This window comes from Macrobrachium rosenbergii, chromosome 19, assembly GCF_040412425.1.
Source record: "Macrobrachium rosenbergii isolate ZJJX-2024 chromosome 19, ASM4041242v1, whole genome shotgun sequence".
NCBI classification, from domain to species: domain Eukaryota; kingdom Metazoa; phylum Arthropoda; class Malacostraca; order Decapoda; family Palaemonidae; genus Macrobrachium; species Macrobrachium rosenbergii.
The window spans coordinates 4,669,153-4,689,455 of NC_089759.1; the positions used below are offsets into that span (position 1 = coordinate 4,669,153).

At 36.3% G+C, this 20,303-nt stretch overlaps 1 protein-coding gene across 2 annotated transcripts; it reads right to left on the minus strand.

Annotated features, from left to right (window-relative positions):
• Positions 1-504: 504 nt before the first annotated feature.
• On the minus strand, positions 505-19,071 carry LOC136848575 (uncharacterized). Of its 2 annotated transcripts, XM_067120863.1 has the most exons (11): positions 18,830-19,070; positions 16,598-16,681; positions 16,128-16,276; positions 14,912-15,103; positions 14,001-14,111; positions 13,466-13,567; positions 12,049-12,123; positions 10,193-10,288; positions 6,698-6,860; positions 5,295-5,422; positions 505-4,541 (listed from the first exon to the last, which is right to left on the minus strand). In XM_067120863.1, the coding sequence occupies exons 1-11, from the start codon at positions 18,918-18,920 to the stop codon at positions 4,419-4,421; spliced, it is 1,314 nt and encodes a 437-aa protein (XP_066976964.1). In that variant the 5' UTR covers positions 18,921-19,070; the 3' UTR covers positions 505-4,418. The 2 variants fall into 2 exon arrangements, with proteins under 2 accessions (XP_066976964.1, XP_066976965.1); XM_067120864.1 differs by lacking the exon at positions 12,049-12,123 and having other exon boundaries at positions 18,830-19,071.
• Between the last annotated feature and the right edge of the window lie 1,232 nt (positions 19,072-20,303).

Consider the following 20,303-nt stretch of genomic DNA (forward strand, 5'->3'; position numbering starts at 1 on the left):
GCTCCTCTATTATTTTCTGTTTTGGCCCTACGGATAATATTCGAGAGGAGAGAGAAAAATCCTGGGGAAATTAAGACCCTTTTCGCACAAATGAAATTTGTCCCTGACGAACTCTCATGATCACACACGCACATGAATATACAGAATATGGACAGTGGTTGCAAATATACAGTATATATGTGCATGTTATATACTGTGGCTACCTTTATTTCACACACACACACACACAATATATATATATATATAATATAAATTTCTGACTCACGTATAGATCGAACCCCGGTCTCTCAAATGAAAGGCCAGAGCTCTAGCAACTGACCCACACAAATCACAAGGTATGTTGGAACCAAATAACTTCTGTACATAAACTTTTTCCTGGGCACGCTGCCGCCTAACATTCCAGCGAATATATGTACGCACATACATATATACGTGTGTGTGTGATTTATTTTATTTTGGTTTTTATCTAGAATCTAGGTATGAAATGAACATGAAACACCTGACTGTTAAGTGAACAATTTTATGCGACAAAGAACTCATACAGATACAAGTAAATTTACATTATAATCTCATGGGACAATTTGCCTGCTTAACATTACTTATACAATACCAAAATGATAGTTCATTACTTTACTTATATACTTAGACCACTTGATGGCTATGATGATACGGTTTTATGCTAAATCTCCTGTGTGAGTGTTTCATTGAATATCCATATTAAGTTATTACGAAAATCCAAGTGTCCTGGTTTCCTCCCAGTCTAAGGAATGAATAATCTTTCTAGAGGATATATACAGTCTCCCCATGTGAAGTAATGTTTTTTTTTTATGATTTTAGTTTTCTATAAAAGAAAACTATTGTGCCGGCTTTGTCTGTTAGTCCGCACCGTTTTCTCTCCGCCCTCAGATCTTAAAACTACTGCGGCTAGAGGGCTACAAATTGGTTTGTTGATCATCCACCCTCCAATCATCAAACATACCAAATTGCAGCCCTCTAGCCTCAGTAGTTTTTATTCTATTTAAAGTTAAAGTTAGCAACAATCGTGCTTCTGATAACGATATAGGATAGGCCACCACTGGGCAGTGGTTATAGTTTCATGGGCTGCGGCTCATATCGAGACCACAGAAAGATAGACCACCTATTTCCGGTGGCATTGATTATACAGAAAACTCGATTGCACCTAAGAAACGTCGGCGCATTTTTTTACTTGTTTATATTGTTTACAGGCAATTAGTAGTCCTTTATAGAAGCATAAACTCTGTAGTCTCTTCTTTCTGTATTTCTTGTCGCCTTCTGTTACCTCTTTCCAGTGAACACCTTAATATTCTTTGGAAGCTTGAATTTCAGGTCAGATGCCCTGTGGGCTTGTTCCATACGAATAGGGCTCATCTTCTGAATAATAATAATAATAATAATAATAATAATAATAATAATAATAATAATAATAATAATTTAGCTGTAATGTGCATTCTGCTTTCAGTTCATTTTAGACAATCACTCCTTTCGAAAATCTCACTGGTCTGAATTAATGGAAATATTGCCCTTCTTTGTCTAACATCTTTATTTTCACTTTTGATTTCAACTTTAGCTAACCTTATCTGACATTACTCAACATGAATGCTGCACTGCCTAATAGCTAATCTGTGGTTATCTGGGTATATGCTTTTTAAGATTGTTAAAGTCCTCCTGGGCCTTGCAAGGCTCATAGGGCCGGCGCTGATATCCTGTTTCTTTGGCCGACAGGTCAGGTTGCCTAAGATACGTGGCCAGTGTGTTGCTAAGCCCACTGTTTAACCACCCAGCTCGAGGGCTGGCACCTATTTTCTCACTAACCCTCTCGGGTTTTCAGACCACTAGGTTGGCGGGGCACCGGGTTTATGCAATGGCACAATCCCCTAGCCACCAGCGAGCAGCGGGATTTGAAACCCGGTCCTCTACACTAGTAGGCGAGAACCTCACCACTGCGCCATGGCATAAGAATGAATTATGTCAAATATCAGGGTCTGTATATGAGAGTACCACCATTGAAGACGGGTTTAAAAAAGGCATAAAATGATTTTTGAATTGGTATGTGGCAAAAGAATCTTATATGAACAGTCAAGTCAAAATACAATGAAGATAAGATATTCGGTTGCAACTCAAGTATGAATAAATGAATGTTACTTAGTTTAGCGTCTATTAAAAAAATAAACATTCAGTAACTTCTACGGTGCAATAACCGGATAATTTTGAAGAATACGAGGGTATAAAAACACTTACAGGAATTCATGCAGAATAGGCCTACCAAAATTTCATCAATGAAGGCTGAATCCACACTACAGTAAAACATATGGCAAAATAAACTCATGTCGGCAACTTATCGCATACTTATTACAAACAAGTTGGAAACAAGTCGACGACAAGTCGTTGACATGTAGTCAACTTGTTTGTGATGTGTATGCGATAAGTCGCCGACTTGTTTATTATATATTTTTTTTCTTCACCATTCCGTTTTACCTACACATTTGCAGAGGAGATTGACGTACGCAATATCTTTAGTCCTGAAAATTCCCGAACTCTCTTTTTAGTTCTCTGTAAAAGAAAGCAATATTGCCGGATTCGTCTGTCCGTCCGCATTTTTCTCTCTGCCTTCAGATTTTAAAAACTACTGAGGCTAGAAGGCTGCAAATTGCTATGTTGTTCATCCACCCTCCAATCATCAAACATACCAAATTGCAGCCTTCTAGACTCTAGTTTTTATTTCATTTAAAGTTAAAGTTAGCCATTATCGTGCTTCTGGCCACCATTGGGCAGCGGTTAAATTTCACGGGCCGCGGCTTACACAGCATTATACCGAGGCCACCGAAAGATAGATCATTTTCGGTGGCCTTAATTATACGCTGTACAGAACACTCTATTGCGCCGAAGAAACTTCGGCACATTTTTTACTTTTTCCATTGGTGAAATATTTAATTTCAGTGAAGAATTATGAGTTTTACCAAATACTCTACATATTTCCTTCGGATCGTTTTATTAATTATGCATTGTCACTTCAGAGAAAAATTTACGATATTGTCAGTTATTGATCTTTTGAAAGTTTCAACGGGGTGTTAAATATTCGATTCACTTGTTTTGTTTTATTTTCATCGCTTTCCTTTTTGGCTTGTTTGATCGTTCATTAAGTATAAATCAAGAAATATTTTATGTATGCATAAATATATATATATATATATATATATATATATATATATATATATACTCACACACTTACGTATGTTTAATGTCAGGTCTTATATATTTTAATAACCTATTGACATCAATATCAAAGAATTCCATTCAACATAAGAAAAAATTGTTCTAATGGATATAGACCTTTCAAACACACTGACAGACACAAACATATATATATATATATATATATATATATATATATATATATATATATATATATATATATATATATATATATATATATATATATATATATTATATATGTGTGTGTGTGTATACAAAATGCTTGTTGAAGTTAAGAGGCTGAAAATGGAAAGACACCAGTAACTGGGATTAAGAGAGAGATGTTGTGTTACAGATTTGAAATTGTGACTGACTGACTGACCAGGGCGTGCAGGGTATATCTGGATGAGGGGTACAAATAAATGGGCAAAGGATATAATAGTCCCTTAGTATAGGGGTAAATATGATAACAGGAGACTGTAAGAATTATCCAGTTATAACCATGCTTAGCATACCAAGCAAGGTGTATGGTAGGAATATGAGAGAGAACTTAAGACAGAAGACAAAAGGTTTGATAGGGTTAGAACAGTGTTAACCAATTATTTATTATGAAAGTTATGTTTTAAGGATTTATGGTATGAAGGGTAAATTATTCAGATAAACAAAATGTTTATGAAGGAAGAGAACGTTGTAAAATTAATTCTATATATATTCTATGGCCTAAACTAAAATACACTATATATTCATCATTAAATTTAAGAGATTTATCAGCAAAATGCACCCAAAAAGGTAGCCTAACAAAAACACCCATAATAGAGGAGTTTATAAGTAAAGAAAGCTGATTAATTTAGATCTGTTAAGCTTAATGAGTTTACTACATATATATATATATATATATATATATATATATATATATATATATATATATATATATATATATATATATATATATATATATATATATGTATGTACGTATGTATGTATGTATAAAATATATATTCTTATTTATTTTATATCTATAGTCATATATTTTAGGTATATATAAATACACACACACACACACACACACACACATATATATATATATATATATATATATATATATATATATATATATATATATACTGTATATATATATATATATATATATATATATATATATATATATATATATATACTTATAGCCTATCAAAACACATAACAAATCAAGAAGTTCCAGTAGCCACCGTAGGCGACCCTCCTCCTCCAGTCACTGGACTACCCAATGTGTGGAGTCGGTTGCTGACGTCATAGGTGATCCTCAAGCTGTTTAACTGGCTGTCGAGCGACTGTTAATTAACAGGAGGTTGGTTGTTAGTATTTTGCACAATGCTTTGTGATGAGTTTGTGACTGTTTATTTAGTTAATGTGAATGGAACGATGATACTGAATGACTTTTTGGCTGATTTTTATGACAAGAAATGCTTGCTGGAAGCAAATAATCACCTGGTATATTTGTTAAATTGAGAGAGAGAGAGAGAGAGAGAGAGAGAGAGTGCTAAGTATACCTTAGTTTAACCAGACCACTAAGCTGATTAACAGCTCTCCTAGGGCTGGCCCGAAGGATTAGATTTATTTTACGTGGCTAAGAACCAATTGGTTACCTAGCAAGGGGACGGGACCTACAGCTTATTGTGGAATCCGAACCACATTATAGCGAGAAATGAATCTCTATCACCAGAAGTAAATTCCTCTAATTCTTCATTGGCCGGTCGGAGAATCGAACGCGGGGCCAGCAGAGTGCTAGCTGAGAACGGTACCCACCCGTCCAATGAGGAACTGAGAGATTGTGCTAAATGGAACGAGAGAGAGAGAGAGAGAGAGAGAGAGAGAGAGAGAGAGAGAGAGAGAGAGAGAGAATATGCTACATAGAAGGAGAGAGAGAGAGAGAGAGAGAGAGAGAGAGAGAGAGAGAGAGAGAGAGAGAGAGAGAGAGAGAATGCTACATGGAAGGAGAGAGAGAGAGAGAGAGAGAGAGAGAGAGAGAGAGAGAGATGCTACAAAGTTCCCAAAAGCCTCTGACAGAAACACGACTCACTCACCATCCAATGTTCCTTCTGCAGGATCTTCTTCTGAATGGCTTCCCAGATTTTTTTGGGCAGTTTCTCGACGGAGGATCTGGCAGAACGGTTCACCTCTCCCAAGCGAGGCTTTGTGACCCTGACACTCCCTAAAGAAGATGGGATTACATTATAACCCTGACACTCCCTAAAAAAGATGGGATTATATTATGACACACTCCCTATAGAAGATGGGATTACAATATGACTCAGACACTCCCTAGAGGAAATGGGATTACATTATAACCCTGACACTCCCTAAAGATGGGATTATATTATGACCCTGGTACTCCCTAAAAATGGGATTATATTATGACCCTGACACCCCTAAAGGAGATGGTATTACATTATGACCCTGACACCCCCTAAAGAAGATCGGATTACATTAAGACCCTAACACCACCTAAAGATGATCGGATTACATTATGACCATTACACTCCCTAAAGACGGGATTACATTATGACCGTGACACCCCCTAAAGATGGGATTACATTATAACCCTGACACTCCCTAAAGATGGGATTATATTATGACCCTGGTACTCCCTAAAAATGGGATTATATTATGACCCTGACACCCCTTAAGGAGATGGGATTACATTATGACCCTGACAGTCCCTAAAGATAGGATTACATTAGAGTGAACATATAACGCTGGTGGCATGTGGGTCTCATTGTGACCCTGGGCTTCTTGGGTCATATTACTATGGTCCTGTAAAAGTATCGACTGCTGTAGCTTATAGTGTAGCCTTAAAAATCTGACATAGAGAAGCGTCAAGAATTCCAGTTTCTCACTTTTTAAGTCGTTCAAATAGCTATACATTCTTTCCCAGATAATTAACTCCTTTTCTTTGTTAAAAGCAATTTTATTTTAATATTTTTCTTTGTAGTATGACTATATAATTTCAAGCATATAATCAAACTAAATACTTGAAATAATATAGTGTGGAGTTGTTTATTGTTTAAGGGTCATGACCTTGATCTTTGCGACGTCATTTAGGCTATAAACTAATCAATCGATGAGTTAATCGGAATATGGAATATGAGATTTAGGCTTTATGTCAAGCGCTGGGACCATGAGGTCATTCAGCGCTGAAAGGAAAATTGACAGGAAAGCAGGTTTGAAAGGTGTAACAGGAGGAGAACCTCGCAGTTGCACTCTGAAACAATTATTAGGAGAGGGTGGACAGTAAGATGGAAGAAAGAGAATATGAACGGAGGTATTGTAGGAGGAATGAAAGAGGCTGCAGCTAGGGGCCGGAGGGACGCTGCAAAGACCCTTAAGTAACGCATACAGTGCACCGTGTGAGGTGCACTGATGGCACTACCCTCCTGCGGAAAAAATTAGTTATATATAATCATACGACCTAGAAACGAACGCCTACCAATTTCACTCCTGACTTCCCGTATGGTCGGCGGACTCAGCTTCCGAGTATCAAACAAGATCTCAGACCCGGCCAGGTAGTTGTGCATCTCGATTTCGAAGTTCATCGGCTTCAGGAAGAGGAATCTGCAGGTGCCAGTTACTTTCAGCAGTTCAACCTCCGTCTGAAAATAGAAAAGGAAATTTAAATCTGCATCTTTGAGAATCAATAAACATGAAAGAACAAGAATGGCAAATTGGCAATAGAAGATTTATTCATTTCAACAGTGTACATTAGGGAGAAGGCCATCTGACAAGTGTTACAAGACTGCTTGATAGAGGAAGAATCAGAAGACAAAATTAAATGCAATAAAAAAAGTCCAAAGCGTCAAAAAGGAACATATCAAAATACAAGGTAACTGCTTCATCAAAATCTAACCACCGAAAAGCGACAGAGCATCCACATGGCAGCAAGGAGAATGAGGGTTATCGGCACTGGAGACGAGATATCAGTCATGTCAGGACTAAGATCAGTGTTCTGAACACGAAAGAATAATGGCTTATAGAAGCTAAGATAACTGGGTAAAAAAAAATTATGGCATCTAAACAACTTACATAATTTCTCAGAAACTGGTTGACACTATGAAAGGAGCTCTTTGCTACAAGTTGATATTAATCTGAGCACAAAATAAATGAACCCAGAAATAAGATTTAATTTACATTTTCAGGCATGGTATCTGACTTAGGATGGGCTCCCAGTTCAGGTAAGTTCACATAATTAGTGCTATCAAATGGAGAAAGAGCTGGTCAAGCCAGAGTACAATTTAGATGGAACAGTGTTGAATCATACTCAAAACCCTGGGTATTATTATTATTATTATTATTATTATTATTATTATTATTATTATTATTATTATTATTACTGCTCAGAAGATGAACCCTATTCATATGGAACAAGCCTACCAAAGGGGCCACTGACTTGAAATTTATGCTTCCAAAGAGTATGGTGTTCATTAGAAAGAAGTAAGAGGAGGTAAAAGGAAATACAGAAAGAAGAGCTGTAATTACAAAAAGAAGAAAAATAAATTAAAATATCAATAAATAGATAAAAATGTAAGTAAAATATTAAAATAGAAGGGGAACTGTATTTGGGTAGTAATGTACTGCATTTTTGCCTGAACTTTTGAAGTAGACTGGAGATTGATTGATTGATTAATTGAGAGTTATCTGGCGTCACAACTACCAGGGACACCGACGCCGAGTAGACTGGAGAAAGACACATAAGCTTAAAGAGTAGATGGGTAAGAGTCACCATAATCATCTGGAAATAACTTTACAGAGAAATGGAGTAAAACCAGGAGATGATAGTTTGATAACGATCCTTGGGTCAGACTCTTCCAGACACTATCAAATGCCTTTTACATGATTAATGACCACAAAAGATTTCCCCAAGCATCATAGAGAGGATGACCAAACTCATTGTTATGGGAAAGGTCTTGTATTAGAAAATATGCTAAGCTGATTATCGCCCCCCCCCCACCCAAAAAAAAAAAAGTTAAAACAGTACAGTGGTAAATTAACGTAGAACTAGCAGATGCGAGCGATATTTGGTAGTCCCCATAACCATACCATACCCATATCTGTATCATACCCATACTCATATCTGTACCATACCCATACCCATACCTATACCCAAACCCATATCCATACCATAACCATACCCTTATCTGTACCATACCCATACCCATATCCGTACCATACCCATATCTGTATCATACCAATACCCGTACCATAACCATACCTGTTGTAACCATACCTATACCCATTAACGTAGAATAGTCAGTCGATGTCTTAGAGAAGACCCTCTTCTTGAGGAAAGAAGTAGTGAGAAGGCTTAGAGAAGTCCCTCATCTTGAGGACAGAACTTGTGGGAAGGCTTAGAGAAGTCCCTCTTCTTGAGGACAGAACTAGTGGGGAGGCTTAGAGAGGTCCCTCATCTTGAGGACAGAACTAGTGGGAAAGCTTAGAGAAGTCCCTCATCTTGAGGACAGAACTAGTGGGGAGGCTTAGAGAAGTCCCTCTTCTTGAGGACAGAACTAGTGGGAATGCTTAGAGAAGTCCCTCATCTTGAGGACAGAACTCGTGGGAAGGCTTACAGAAGTCCCTAATCTTGAGGACAGACCTAGTGGGAAGGCTTAGAGAAGTCCCTCATCTTGAGGACAGAACTAGTGGGAAGGCTTAGAGAAGTCCCTCATCTTGAGGACAGAACTAGTGGGAAAGCTTAGAGATGTCCCTCATCTTGAGGACAGAACTAGTGGGGAGGCTTAGAGAAGTCCCTCTTCTTGAGGACAGAACTAGTGGGAATGCTTAGAGAAGTCCCTCATCTTGAGGACAGAACTAGTGGGAAGGCTTACAGAAGTCCCTAATCTTGAGGACAGACCTAGTGGGAAGGCTTAGAGAAGTCCCTCATCTTGAGGACAGAACTAGTGGGGAGGCTTAGAGAAGTCCCTCTTCTTGAGGACAGAACTAGTGGGAAGGCTTAGAGAAGTCCCTCTTCTTAAAGACAGAACTGGTGGGAAGGCTTAGAGAAGTCCCTCATCTTGAGGACAGAACTAGTGGGGAGGCTTACAGAAGTCCCTAATCTTGAGGACAGAACTAGTGGGAAGGCTTAGAGAAGTCCCTCATCTTGAGGACAGAACTAGTGGGAAGGCTTAGAGAAGTCCCTCTTCTTGAGGACAGAACTGGTGGAAAGGCTTAGAGAAGTCCCTCATCTTAAATACAGGACCAGTGGGAAGGCTTAGAGAAGTCCCTCTTCTTGAGGACAGAACTAGTGGGAAGGCTTAGAGAAGTCCCTCTTCTTGAGGACAGAACTAGAGGGGAAGGTTTAGAGAAGTCCCTCATCTTGAGGACAGAACTAGTGGGAAGGCTTAGAGAAGTCCCTCTTCTTGAGGACAGAACTAGTGGGAAGGCTTAGAGAAGTCCCTCTTCTTGAGGACACAACTATTGGGAATGCTTAGAGAAGTCCCTCATCTTAAATACAGGACTAATGGGAAGGCTTACAGAAGTCCCTCTTCTTGAGGACAGAACTAGTGGGAAAGCTTAGAGAAGTCCCTCATCCTAAATACAGGACTAGTGGGAAGGCTTAGAGAAGTCCCTCTTCTTGAGGACAGAACTAGTGGGAAGGCGTAGAGAAGTCCCTCTTCTTGTGGACAGAACTAGTGGGAAGGCTTAGAGAAGTTCCTCTTCTTGAGGACAAAACTAGTGGGAAGGCTTACTATAGAGAAGTCCCTCATCTTGAGGACAGAACTAGTGAGAAGGCTTAGTGAAGTCCCTCTTCTTGAGGACAGGACTAGTGGGGAGGCTTAGATAAGCCCCTCTTCTTGAGAACAGAACTAGTGGTTAAGAAGGGATGATCTTATTTGGTTTTAATCTCAGAGATGCTGGGGTTAACTAAAGTAATATATCCGAGAGGTTGATGTCAGCTTTTGTGGAATTGTTGATAGAGAAAAATACTTACCTCATAGGCCATCCGGATGATGTGGTTGATGTAGCTTAGCTCTGAATTGCGAGATCTGTAGTGGGTGTTTTCCGCTCTAAGACCGAAATCATAACACTGGAAAATTAAAATGAGAGATTTCGAGATGATATCAACTTGACTTCAAAAAGTGAGTGAAAATAGTGGGTATTTGTCAACTTTGCAAGACACATGCAAAAATATTCTGTTATCAAGAGGAGAATGAAAATTGGTGGTATTTGTCAACTTTGCAAGACACATGCAAAAATATTGTTATCAAGAGGATAATGAAAATGGGGAGTATTTGTCAACTTTGAAAGACACATGAAAAAATATTTTATTATCAAGAAGAGACATTGGATACTTTGTTGACACAAAACTTTAGACATATTTTCAGTGAAAATGGTAAAAACCCACTAATTATGAGGAAATATATTCTATAAGATATTCGGAAGCAAGCTGAGGTTTAATGGAGAGAGAGAGAGAGAGAGAGAGAGAGAGAGAGAGAGAGAGAGAGAGAGAGAGAGAGAGAGAGAGTTAGGATTGCTTCGACCATAAGCTAAGACTAGTTGGTCAATAAGGTTGTGTCCATACTGCAGTAAAACATGTCATAAACACACGCCATCAACTTGTTGCACAAACATCACAAACATGTTAAATACAAGTCAGCGATTTATTGATATCTAGCATTTGTCAAAAATTCTTTTAGCACTTAAGGTCGTCAACTTTTTTTCAACATGTTTGTGATATGTATGTGACATGTTTCCGACTAGCGTTTACAACATGTTTTATCATAGTGTGGAAACAACCTCAATCTGGACCACTTGGACTTGCCATGACCATTTGGACAATGGTTAGGATCACTCAAAAAGAAGTCAGGACTCGCCACTTACAATTGTCAACTGGTTTTCAACATGTTTGTGATATGTATGTGACATGCTTCCGACTAGTGTTTGAACATGATTTATAGTGTGGAAACATCCTAAATCTGGACCATTTGGACTTGCCAGGACCATTTGGACAATGGTTAGGATCACTCAAAAAGAAGTCAGGACTCATCGACTTGTTTTCAACCTGTTTGTGATGTGTGTGTGACATGTTTCCGACTAGTGTAACATGTTTTACCACAGTGTGTAAACATCTAAAATCTGGACCACCTGGACTCCATATCAGGACCATTTCAACAAGAATTCAGGATCAGTAGATAAGAAACCTGAATTCCGACATTAACTTAGAATCTCTTCAGTCATATCAATATCAGAAATACAATCTAGCCGTTGATGATTGATGAATACTTGAAAGAAACAAATAACATCATCCCCCGTAGGGGATTAGTGTCATCAGTGCATCTCATGCGTTACACTGTAGACATTAGACATTTCTTAGGGGTCTTTGCAGCGTCCTTTCAACCTCTAGCCGCAGCCCCTTTCATTCCTCTTACTTTACCTCCATTCATATTCTCTCTCTTCCATCTTACTTAACACCATCTCCTGACAATTGTTTCAACAGCATTTTCATTGCTGAATGACCTTATAGGTCCCAGCGCTTGGCCTTTGGCCTAAATTTTTCATTCCAGTTCCTGTTCCAATAACATCGCAGAGCAGACTTATTTCATTTAACCAATGACGTGGAGGTCAAAACCCTACCATTAATCTTTTGAAGTTCCTGATTAGAGAAACCTTGTTACTCTATTTTGCTTCACGATTTACAAAAAATTTTAGTTCAGAATGGTCATGGTATGAGAAATCCGCTGGCCAAGCTGCCTTGCATCAGAGAAGGCCTTAAGGATTTATCGATTGATTTACATACCCTGGCTGACGTCACACTCAGAGAAGACTTAAAAGACAAGACAAACTTACGCTGAGAATCTTGCTGAGACCCAACTGCTTTACGTACCCCTTACTGGGTCTAAGTCCCCAGAAGGTTACCTTTGGCTGGAAAGGAGAGAAATCATGATATTATCATTTGCTTCATTTTTTTCCTTTTTTTTTTTTGTTATTTGATCATTCTGTTAACTGAAGCGTTCCTATTTCAGTTTCAATTAGTTTTCTTTCAAACTCGCATTTGCAAAAACGAACACACATATATATACATATGTAGATATAAATACAGCTGGACTGCGCGTCTGCTCATTGTACGGATACTTGATAATGTGGACTGTTTGTCCAAGAAAGCTTGTAACTTTTTTAATAAAAACTCATTAGATACCATCCAGTTTAAATGAGGTCCTTTTAGTAATTCTACTAATGCACAGAACAATTGTGTATGTGATAAAGTTAATATACATACATATATATATATATATATATATATATATATATATATATATATATATATATATATATATATATAAACTTTATCAGATGAGGACAAGGAATCTCATTGCAATACCTTGTCGCATCATCAGGGGATCTACAATAGAAAATTAGCACCATTAACTCTTTTAAGTTTTACAATAAAAGCCAAAAGTTAAAAGGTATTAAAAAAATTCCCAACATAGTTAAAACAAGCGAAACGTTGGGAATAAACTGTATGTTATCAACTTGAGATTCCTTGTCCTCATCTGATGAAGAAAGCAGTGATGCGGCTGTCCCGCCAGTGTGTGTGTGTGTGTATATGTATATATATATATATATATATATATATATATATATATATATATATATATATATATATATATATATATATATATATATATATTATATATATATATATATAATTATATTTATATATGTATATATACATATTTTATATTTATATATGTGTATACATACATTATACATATATATATATGTATATATATATATATATATATATATATATATATATATATATATATATATATAAAATTACCTATGTCGGTTTGATTCATAATCCTTTTTTCCTCAATGACATGCTTCATCCGAAATAAAATGTATCAAAAGAGAGTCGGAATATTACTCGTTATTTTCACCGAAAAATCTAAAAAATCTGTGGAAGAACTGGCCAATAGTATCACATTGAGAGAAATACCACTGAGATATTTAGAAAAAGTAATAAAGGTCTGAGTAATTTTTAACACCCTTGAACCGGAAACCAGAGGCCACCTGTGTAAAATATATATGCGTTATTTTTCAATCACAAATTGTAAAAAGACAATTGATTACTGAGGCTATTTTGTGCAGGGCATTAATGATCTAACAGATGCTCGCTTTGCTAGAATGTTTTTTTCTATTCCAATAATCTATCAAATAAAAAAAAACTGTAGAAAATTTACAGGAGATACAGAAAACATACCTTTACCAGCAAATTACTGACGAGGTCTTCCGTGTCTGGGAACTTCATCGAAAAGTTAGTTTTCAGCGCTTGCTTCATGAATTCTGGAACCCAGTCTTTGATCTGTCGCGAAAAATGAAATATCTGGTGACAAAACATACAAACTGACATGACAAAGGTGAGGAAGCTGGTGTCATAAACCCAATCAATAAATAAAGTAAGATGAAATTTAAAAAAAGGAATAAGTACAACACCAGACGAAGCAATGATACGTGAGCTAATGTAATCAGCTTAAGTGGAGGAACAAACGCTTAAACCTACGATACACTGGAACAAGATTTACATTGCAATGTCTTACCTCCGGTCACTGATAAATAATACAAGCTCTTGTAATCACTGAGACAATGAGAACTAATATTTTTTAATATAAGAAAACCGAAGAAATACACGTATCTTATTTCACCTTTCAATAAACAATCCACAAATCTACAAGTTTTGAAAAAATTGACAAATATATAGTTCTTAGATAAAGTCATCACAGGGGTATAATTCTTACCATCTCCTGAAGCGCGGACCTAAACATGTCGGCACTGTCTTCAATAAGAGTTTCTGCCCAAAATGGTAGGTTCTCAGCTTTCAGTTGTACGTCTGAATATGCGATTTCGAACTGAAAGAGAATAGAACAACACGTTCAGCGGGCCTTAGAAAGCTTCCTATCTATCTAATAGATTTAGTCTTCAATTATTATTATTATTATTATTATTATTATTATTATTGTTATTATTATTATTATTATTATTATTATTATTATTATTATTATTATTATTATTATTCAGAAGATGAACCCTATTCATATAGAACAAGCCCACCACAGGGGCCACTGACTTGAAATTCAAGCTTCCAAGGATGTGGTAATTCATTTGAAAGAAACAACAGAAGGTAACAGGAAATACAGAGAGAAGAGATCAGTTCTTAAAAATAAAAAATAAATTAACAAATTAATAAATACATGAACTTTTTTACTTGAAGTAAATGTGCCTCGCTGTCGAACGTCTCTGTTCCAGAGGTCCTTTATTCCTCACACCTTTGGGCTGTGGAACAGCCTCCCAGAGGATGTCTCGCAGTTGGAACTTCAGAAGTTCAAGCGAACATGCAATGCATTACTATCCTAATAATATTCTTGCATTTTAATAAATTTTTATTTATTTGTCTATTTATCAATTTATTTTTTCTTTTTTAATAAGTGGTATCCCTTTTTTCTGTATTTCCCATTACTTCCTCTTGCTTCTTCCTAATGTACACCACATTCTCTGGAAGCTTGAATTTCAAGTCAGTGGCCCCTTTGATGGGCTTGTTCCATATGAATAGGTTTCAACTACTGAATAATAATAATAATAATAATAATAATAATAATAATAATAATAATAATAATAATAATAATGATAAGTAGAAAAGGCAAAATATTACCAGCATATCTTCTTTGTTGAGTTGTAGCGTCCCACTAGAATCGATAAAGACATTTCCCCTCAGAACAATGGCGGTACCGTTGACTGTTATGTTGTACAGGCTACTCCAGTAGGAGGTGCTGTAGAGGAGGTCAGTGATGATCGTGATGTTGCCCAAAACGATCACCTCGGGGACGTTCATGGCTGCGTGGAACTGAAATGAAAGATTTTATGAATTCTTCAAATCCTTCCGATGTCACACCAGCAACAGAAATTGGAGAAGAATAGTAAACAGGAACTCGCTTCGGTGAGTTGTTATTTTATCACATTTTGGCTTTGCATCATTCCTATAAGTCTTGGACTTGTCAAGACTGAGAGTGGCCAAGTCTGACCCCAAAGGCAGTCTGGAAAGTCTGAAGCAAATGAAAAGAAGTTTCATAATGCTCTCTGTCTCTCTCTCAACAAAAACCAGTCTGTGACACAATAAACAAGTTAAACAACTGCAAATTCTTGCAGGTTGAACATACTTCTCTCTCTCTCTCTCTCTCTCTTTATTACGTACTAACGCAGTTGGGTCTGTGTTTTTTTGTTATTTTCTAGTCTCTCTCTCTCTCTCTCTCTCTCTCTCTCTCTCTCTCTCTCTCTCTCTCTCTCTCTCTTTCTTGTGATTCTTGATATCTTATTAAACACACTGCTGGGATTATGACAACCAACGACAGAGGTACTGGCATTACCTGAAGAGCAATCCCAGCTCTTAGAAGCAGACACATATACACGCATATTTATACACACACACACACACACACACATATATATATATAAATTATATATATCGTAAATAATACAGAAGGGGAATTATAAATGATAAGTGGTTCGTCCCCTGGCAGGCTCGAACTGCCGGAGCAACGAGAACCAACGAATAGATTTTTATCACCTCACCGTCATTCTTATATACACAAACATTAAGCTACATTTAAAGTCGTTTAATATCCAATTCGTTCTTCCCTTCGGTATTATTTCCGAGGTAGAGCGAATTGGATGTTAAACGACAATTGTAGTTAATGTCTGCGTGTATAGATATCTCATATATATATATATATATATATATATATATATATATATATATATATATATATATATATATATATATATATATATATATATATATATATATATATATATATATATATAAAGATATTCATGCACTGAATGAAAACGGCGTACTACATAAGTCTTACCGAGAAACTTGCAAAATCCACTTCGGAATACACAACGTTCAGATTGGATAAACCTTTGAACTCGGTGTTGGATATCTTCATTGTATACGGGAACTCGGAGAACAGCTCGTATTCCATCGGGATGGATAATGGATCAGGGACACTAAAACCTAAGGAAATTAACAGTGTCATATATATATATATTTAAATTTGTATATGTATATATATATGTGTGTGTGTGTGTGTGTGCATATATGCACATGTATATGTGTATACATAATGTATAAGGATTCATAAAAGGTGTTTATCTATTTCAGTAAATCAGCATTACTCATTGCCATATTTCTTCCATAATTACTGAACTACGATGGATGCCTCGGTTCCAGAAACGTATCTTTCCTTTCATACAAGATAATCCTTACTTACTTAATGTCTACTAGACGACAGATTTATCAAAACTCAACAACAGACGATCCAGAGGTCCTCCCTACCTGGTATATCTGATGGATGGCCTTGGAACGCAAAGTTATATATTGCATACGTATCTTGAGGGAGAACTGTTTTATGGGTTTCTCCTGAAAGTAGAAAGATCTGCTAATAGACATGGGACAATAGAAATGTGAATATTAATAGAGGCAAGGGGTGATAAAACATTCCCAGTACAAGAATTACCTGAGAAAATGTTGAGAGATTCAAGAGCTAAGGCCAAGTCCACATTACAGTAGAACATTCCACAAACATGTCGATAACTTATTGCACACAAATCACAAACAAGTTGAATACAAGCCAACGACTTATTGGTAGTCTAACCAGTGCTTCCTACGAATCTCCAGTAATTGCTGAAGTTTCGATAAGTCGTTTACTTATCTTCAACCTGTTTGTGATATACGCATATATGTGTGAAAAGTTGCCAACACGTATTTATGATGTGTTCAATACGGTAGTGTGGATGCACCAAAATTAATCTCATTCATATCAAAACCAGGTTAAAAATAAGTCAACGACCGCCAGTGGAGAGTGAATCTCTGGCGAATGCTGAATAACCTTTTATGAGTCACTAGTTAGAACTGCCAGACAAGTTGCTGACTTGTATTAAACTTGTTTGCGATTAAGTGTGCGATAAGTTACCGGCATGTTTAGGGAATGTTCTGTTGTGAAATGGACGCACCGCTTTGAATCGATTGTCTTGCTAGAGATGTTATACAGTCAAAGAATAATGAATACTGCAAAATACGTTTTCTCATGCCTATGCTGGTCCGCTGGTACGGTCGCTATTGTCGTGACATGCCGGTCAGATGTCGCGGGTTCGCGCCTCCCCCAGGGCGATGAAAAATCACTGGCTCTGTATCATGATCAGTTACTGCTGCAGTGTGGGGTCTGCTGCGGTGGGAGGTTGAAACCAACATTCTTTGGAAGCTTGAATTTCAAGTCAATGGCTCTTTTGGTGTGCTTGTTCCATGTGAATAGGTTTCATTTACCGAAATGATAATATATATAATAATAATAATATTCCAGTTAGATTCCAGTCTTACTCTGTTGTGCATTTTCCATCACTGAATGAAAATCTTTTCTTTCCGTTTCTAGCTTCTCATCTACAGGTTTACTGTCTCATTAATTTCTTTTAAATTTTTGTGATACTTTTGAGCCAAGTTCATTTATACGATTATTCAGTCATCATTATGCAACCTAGAGACGAATACAGCGAGTGTATTCTCAACATTATATACACGGGAACATTAGGAAGCATTTTTCTACTTTCCCCACAATCTTAATTGCTGCAAAAGAAACCTCACTGATTTTCCAGTTTGATGAAAACTAATTAGAGTAATTTTCTGTGAGAGCCACAGGAAATAAGTGGATCTCTCTTTAGACGTAATAGCATTTCTACTAATTTAGCTTAAAGCTTTGAAGTTGGTGAAACATGATGTCCACAAAATAATTTTAAATTAGTGTTTTAGAATGATTTAAGCTGTAATTGCTTATAAATGATAAAACAATGTCGTGGGTATGGTGACTGAAACGAATATCTCAAAATACCATTAACTAAATTCTTCAGATGGTTATTACAGGACATGTTTCAATTTATTTACTTTTTTACTTTTCTTGCTTTTAAAAAGTCAGATTTTCCAAAATGTGAGAGTCAAGTCAAAATAGTCAATACTGACCCTATGGATTTTCATATACAGTATGTATATATATATATATATATATATATATATATATATATATATTTATATATATATATATATATATATATATATATATATATATATATATTATATATATATATATATATATATATATATATATATATATATATATATATATATATATATATTCATTTATATCTCTCTCTCTCTCTCTCTCTCTCTCTCTCTCTCTCTCTCTCTATATATATATATATATATATATATATATATATATATATATATATATAAAGCGACATCTAAAAGTAATTTAGAAATAAGTGAAAAGCAAGCACATACAGCATGTACTTTCATATATGAATAGAGATAGGCTACACCCACATCTATATATGCATATGAGAGAGAGAGAGAGAGAGAGAGAGAGAGAGAGAGAGAGAGAGAGAGAGAGAGAGAGCCTGAACTCGTTACACACACATTTAGGAACATTAAAAAAAAAGTGTACTCATAAACATCAAAACATTCTCTTCACACCAAACTTAGAAAAAAGTACGTAAACACCACTGGTGTCACACTCACTTGCGGAACGCGCAGGCCCACCGCCAACAACTTTGACAGAAGACAACACCGCCACAAACACCAGACAAACAGGAGATCTGAAGCAACCCATTGTTTACCACACTCGAGGACTGGCTAGCTACTCTTAGACTGACTCTTAGACTGAATGATGTGGCCACGAAAGCATTACGAGAGCAGGGCGTCATCAGCTGATTAGGTCGGAATTTCCTAGGCGAGAATCGCGCCACTTGGGGCACGCCATCCCACTAAGTGTGGGACGAGAGGAGAGGAGGGTTCCACAGCATCCCATGAAATGTAGGAAGATGGGAAGGGGGAGGGGGAGGGGAGGGAAGGAGGGTGTCACAGCATCCCATGAAATGTGGGATAGGGTGTGGGGGAGAGGGGAAGGAGAAGGAAGAGGAGAAGGAGGTCTCTCGTATGATAACACAGAATGCACTCGTCAAGGGCGGATTGTGAGGGCAGGGAGTGAGTGACAAATAAGTTTACAGAGAAGAAGAAGAAGAAGAAGAAGAAGAAGAAGAAGAAGAAGAAGAAGAAGAAGAAGAAGAAGAAGAAGAAAATACAGGAAAGTAGAAGAAGAAGAAAAAGTAGGAGAGGAAGAAGAAGAAGAAGAATATGATAATAGATTAAAGTAGCTAAAGAAACATCTTTAAAAATGAATACGCAAAATTTTTGTATATAGAGAAGTTATAAATAAATTCTGAAAATATGAATAATGAGTTGTCGTAAACTAATGTGAAATATGGAAAGTTTGCTTATGAAGATAACTACGAATAAATTAGTTCAAATATGGACTTATGGCAGTTTTAAGAAACAATGCAACAAAACCAACAGAACAGAATGACAAAACAAAACATAAGCAAGCACAAGAGAATAATAAACACACAAAATGTACATTTATATTTAGAACATAAGAAAAGCGTTTGTGAATGGAAGAGACGTAAAATGATTTTGAGAAATGGCTGTTACATACAAATAATTTTGTCTCCAAAGGTCGATCTCATGATACAGTTTGTTTCATTCTCAAAATATTTACTTTTGTATTCACCCAGAATGGGTAGATTACTTTAGAGTCATACACATACTCATAATTGTGTTTTGTTTCTTCTGTAACACCATTTCCTCTTAATAAAAATTAAAATATGTAAGGTAAGTATCCAATTTCTCTCCTTCCTTTATAATCATTCTGTAACTTCACAATCCTAAGTGCTACTTCCATATTGGCGAGATGTTTTTCTGTTAAATTTGCTGTTATGACACTATTATTTTTCATCTTTTACTCTACCTCTGTGATAAGTTTTTCATGCTAGTATTATTATTATTATTATTATTATTATTATTATTATTATTATTATTATTATTATTATTATTATTATTATTATTCAGAAGACGAACTCTATTCATACGGAACAAGCCCACCACAAGGGCCATTGACTAGAAATTCAGGCTTCCAAAGAACAGAAGGTAATGGAAA

Bases quoted from the DNA above. Each gene is read 5' to 3' on its own strand.
- LOC136848575 (XM_067120863.1), bottom strand. From the start codon at position 18,920: ATGGGTTGCTTCAGATCTCCTGTTTGTCTGGTGTTTGTGGCGGTGTTG. The intron at 16,682-18,829 runs GTGAGTGTGACA...TTCTACTTTCAG, and splicing joins TGGGCCTGCGCGTTCCGCAA to GAGAAACCCATAAAACAGTT. The intron at 6,861-10,192 runs GTAAGTATTTTT...TTCTATTTTCAG, and splicing joins TCATCCGGATGGCCTATGAG to ACGGAGGTTGAACTGCTGAA.